Consider the following 5,107-nt stretch of genomic DNA (forward strand, 5'->3'; position numbering starts at 1 on the left):
TGTGAGTAAAGAAACCCTTTCATTCACCTGAGACGGGTAAAGAATTGTGGCATTCTTTTATTTCTTTTTTGTTTGCTCCAAGGAGTGAAGCGGCCAGTGCTTTATTGTTTTAAGGCCCCAACGCACTCGAGCGACGGAACAGGCCTGCAACGGGTTAAGATTTTTATTTGGGTATTGCCGGCATTAGTATGATGCATGCATGCGTGTTATATAGTACCTAAAGGGGAACTGTATATTTTTATTTGACTTATTGAAGTAATAACTGTTGAGGGTTTCACTGTATTTCTAAGGAAATATATATTTAATGTATTTGTTTATTTAAAGTAACAGGGTTACATAAGTTTGTTTCATATGTGCTTTGTTTTATAACTATTGTATACGACTGCATTTGTGTTACTTAATAAACCTTAAAAAGGTTATTGAAATGATTTAAAACTTCAATTTTGTAGCTAAAAATATTCCTGAGAGGATAAATAATTATAATTTATAAACACTTTGATTTAAGTTAAAAAGTATACAATAAAGCGTGTAAATAGTGTGTTATTTAAGTATATTTGTTGGTTTATTTCACTTATTGAGTACTGTTGGTTGTCTAGGAAAATCATCTAGAAAACACTAAGACTACATTGTTCACAGGACCCAGGGCCCCATCCTTATTTCCTTGACAAAGACATAAGCTTTCACCTTAGGGGGATTGGGGCGCTACACATACATAGCTTCTAATGCTATGTCTTAACTAAAGAAACTAAGCAAAGGTAAATAAGATGAAGAATTTGTTATCAAGTTCTGGTAACTTACCATAGTATTTCTAGTGTTTCTTAGGAGAACAGACAAGCTCCACACGTCTTACCCATCTGCCACTGCGGAGTGAAGGGTATAATAATGTACATGAATAATACATGTGTTTCAGGTTTCTCCCCTGTTTTGGGTGATTCAAGTTGACTGTTGTGTTCCTCTACTATCCACAGCGGTCCTAAAAGATGCTGAGGTGTCACTTCTGATAGACTGAGAGTCGTTCCAGACTGGCGGAGGACTAATACTCGTGTAAATACTGATTTTACAGTAACACAATAACATTTAACTACTGATACATCTACATTTACCAATCACATTCAGAATAAAACGTTATATAAACAGACGTAATACCTCTAAATGTCAGGAGTCCCAGGGGAGTTTTGGCGACTCCTGGTGGAGCTGTAGGGAACTGCACCAGTTTTTTCCTCTCGCTGATCAGCCAATAGATTTCCTCCATTAATTACCCTGTACACCTGCTTCCAATTAGCTTCTCCTTAATCTACCTTTAAAGGCCCCTAGTTTTTCTCCATATCTAGATCATCTGTTCAGATCCCCTTTTTGTTCCTGTTGATGTTCCCTGATTTATGTTACCTGTTTGACATTCCCCAGTTCCTGCTGACCACACTTGTGACCCCACGACTACTGAGAGCAGCTCTTCTAGGTTTTTTCCCTGTATTGTCAAGCTTCCCCTTTTTTCCCTTGCCATCAAGCTCATTCCCCTAATCTGGATCTTCTGCTTCACGCCACTAAACTCTTCTCCAGCCATCAGTGTCCCCTATCTCCTTCCCAGCCTCCTGGTTCCCTCATCGCTCCTTTAAGGATTCCTGCCTTGAGTTTGTTTTCTTGTCCTGGATTCTCCTGGATTCCTTGTTCCATGTCACCTTCCTCCTCTCCAGTCTCCAGTGTTCCCGGCAAACCCACCTGCCTCAATCCCAGCCTCCTGGTTCCCCTCGTCTCACCTCCCAAGTCTTCCTGCATTGAGTATCTGTTTCATCATCTCCTGGATTCCCTTGTTCCATGTCACTCTCCTGATCTTCAGTCTCCAGAGTTGTCATCACCTCCTGGATCCCCTGTTCCCTGCTACCTTCCTCCTCTCCAGTCACCACTGTTTTGTTGGTTTCACCTTACCCTGGTCCAGCCCCCTGGTCCCCATGCTGCTCTCTTCTTGTGATGCCTGGCCTGAGTCCGTGGTGTTCGCTTAGGGTTCCTAAAAACCTCTGGGTGGCTCATAGCGCCACCTTGTAACACTAAATGATTTGTCATGTTAATTTGTAAGGTTCTTTATCAACTACTTTTATTAATTTGTTGCTACTTTGATTAAAAATGATTTGTTCATACAGTTTAAAAAGAAGAATTATCACTTTTTGTCGAGGGTTAATGTCATGTGACTCACCATGCAACAACAGGAAAAATATCAGGAAAATAAACTGTCTATGATTTATTACATTCCAAAACTGTTTTTAAATTACTGAATGATTAATTATCAAAATGAAGAATAAAAAACACTAATAAGCACTAATAACCATTTATATTTTATTTATTTATATATAATAACAAAGGACATTTTTAGGCCTTGTATTCCTTCACTTCCCTCTCTGAAACACACACAGAACAGCAGGTCAGTCTCAATATTTAATAACATTTAGGTAAAATAAACATGAATGTGAAATTAAGATACATTAATATACTGGTACTGAATGTGACGGGACCTGTGTTGGCTTGTTGAACTTGAGGGCAGAGCTGTAGAGAGGTGTAACTAACTCCCCTCTTTAAAACCTTTAAATAATAAACAACAAATAACTAACAGTATATATAAAACAGTAAAATGAACAATAAACTGTATAAATAGTACAAATAATAATGTTTCTGTGTTTGAACTCACCCTTACTTTCCCAGACAATCTAAAGGAATAAATGATAATTAATTGCAAATTTGTACATTTTCATTGTTTTTTCATATTCAGAATAAAAAATCACAAATACTGGTGTTAAAATGTTTTACATGCAGAATAGAAATCATGAACGATGGCTAAAAGTATTTCTGGTTGATGTTAAAAGAACATGAAATTAAAACCAGAGAGATCAAGTGCTTTAAAAAATGAAGAACATGAAAAACTAAAAGAATATATAGTCAAATAGCTTATAAAAAGTTAGTGCAGTAAGAGTTCATGAACATAAACATACAGATTTTAAAACATCGAGGCTAAAGAGCAGCACTAATAGAGAGCAACATTTAGAGCTCAATCATAGATCATTAAACATGATATTACACAAAGATAACAAGTAAAGACGCGTGACATTTTATAAAACATGTACAGCGGTACCTCAACGTCCCCTAAACTCAAAATCTGTGAAACTCAACACCCTTAAACTCGACATCATGAGAACATGATCTGAATAAGTCACGCTAAGTTTTGTGCACCGCCGTCACACTTCATAGAAAATAACGGCACAGCGGCGCAACAGCGGTTTAGTCACTTCTCGTGTGAATGCGCCGGTGCTGAAGGGAATACGTTATTCCAACATCGAGCATCTCCACCATTAAGAAGCGTCAGGAAACAATAAAGAAGTAAAACTAAAGTGCAGCTTTTATTGTATTTTTATTGATGTTTAACTGTTAGTAATTGTATTTCAGTGTGTTTATATTATATTTGTGTTATTTTCAGTGTTTAAGAGTAAAAAAAAACCTCATTATTTTACATGAGACTAAAATATCTGCAGCTCCACGGGACCATGGACGCATTAACAGGTTCTCCAAACATCCTTATGGGGAGAAATACCTCGAAACTCAACGTCTTTAAAACTCAACACCACTCCCAGGACCGACTGACGTCCAGTTTCAAGGTAGCGCTGTATATTAAATGTATTTATTATTTCAGAAACACAGTAATCGAACACTGTCTGGAGTTAAGAGGGCGAGCACTAGGTGGAACCGTGACCAAGGTCAGCGCACTGGCTGCTTGATCCACCAATGTACTAACACATGGTCACACCCCAGTGCTTCTCCCTCGACCCTAACTAAGAAAAGGGGGCCCAACACAAGGAGCTGGAGGGGCCGATCCGAACTCCAAAAAAACAGGAACCGAAACTGAGAGAACAGTTTACAGTATAGATGCCAGAAGAGAGCGATCTGCGATCTGTGAATTGCCACACTGTCCATTTTCCTTAGTGCTCATGAAGGAGGGCAAATACTTTTTGACACCTCTGTACGATTAAGTTCTAACATTTAAAGCATTTAAAACCAAATGTTTTAAGCCTGACTAAATTCCTCCACGTTTATTATAACATTAACCAGATTCCTTCACAGCACATTATACACTCCAGCCAAAAGTATTTGGACACATTTCCTTATTATTACATTCACTTTGTTTAGCTACACACACACCGCTACCGGGTGTCTAAAATCAATCGTGAAAAAAACTATATAAATTAAAATCTGTAGCAACAGTTTAGGGAAGGTATTTCCTTCCTTTTTTAATGAATGTCCACTTACTCACACATACAGGGGCAATTTAGAGCAGCAACTACACCTACTGGCACGTTTTTAAACCCGGAGAAGAGGCCCGCACACATTGGGGAGTGCAGGCACCACCAGTTTATTCTAGCCGGTAATAAACTGCATTTCTCATCATGTCCGCTAGGTGGAGACAAACCACAAATGAAAGACACAGCGGCCACAGCTTGTAAAATACCAGTTCATTAGAGTATTAACAGTGTGGAGGGTATAAATCACAGGAACGTTAGAGCAGCTTACCTGTTTAATCTGTAGATCAGAAATCCAATCATAATCAGACACAGGAGAAGAACCACACAGGATGGAACCACCACATACAAGTGGAGCACCAGGTACGGCCAGTGCAGCAGGATCGCATTTCCTGAAAAATTCAAAATATATAATACACTGCAGGTTATCAGACACACTGCTGGTTATCAGACACAGCCACACCACACTGCTGGTTATCAGACACACCGCTGGTTATCAGACATACTGCTGGTTATCAGATACACTGCTGGTTATCAGCAGTGAAGGTCAGTAACGCGTTACTTAGTAATGCGTTACTCTAATCTGACCACATTTTTCAGTAACGAGTAATCTAACGCGTTACTATTTCCAAACCAGTAATCAGATTAAAGTTACTTATCCAAGTTACTGTGTGTTACTATTTTTGTCATTTTCCTTAGTAAAAAGATATATATTTGCTTTCTTCTTGCGTCTTGGAGAGTGACGTCTGGCCTATGCAACAGTTAAGTCACAGGCTGCGTCCGGAATCGGTTACTTACAGAGTGTGCTATCTATATTATATAATATATAA

At 38.6% G+C, this 5,107-nt stretch overlaps 1 protein-coding gene across 1 annotated transcript in view; it reads right to left on the reverse strand.

The window, feature by feature from the left end:
- Positions 1-2,314: 2,314 nt before the first annotated feature.
- LOC134316822 (sialic acid-binding Ig-like lectin 7) overlaps positions 2,315-5,107 on the reverse strand; it is a 16,672-nt gene continuing 13,879 nt past the window's right edge. Inside the window, exons 7-10 of the mRNA XM_062997316.1 lie at positions 4,549-4,669; positions 2,678-2,696; positions 2,505-2,571; positions 2,315-2,390 (exon numbers count right to left, since the gene is read on the reverse strand). Of these exons, the coding sequence (XP_062853386.1) occupies positions 2,362-2,390; positions 2,505-2,571; positions 2,678-2,696; positions 4,549-4,669 (236 nt within the window). The 3' untranslated portion in view covers positions 2,315-2,361. The remainder of the gene's footprint in view (positions 2,391-2,504; positions 2,572-2,677; positions 2,697-4,548; positions 4,670-5,107) is intronic.

Source organism: Trichomycterus rosablanca, chromosome 1 (genome assembly GCF_030014385.1).
Source record: "Trichomycterus rosablanca isolate fTriRos1 chromosome 1, fTriRos1.hap1, whole genome shotgun sequence".
NCBI lineage: Eukaryota > Metazoa > Chordata > Actinopteri > Siluriformes > Trichomycteridae > Trichomycterus > Trichomycterus rosablanca.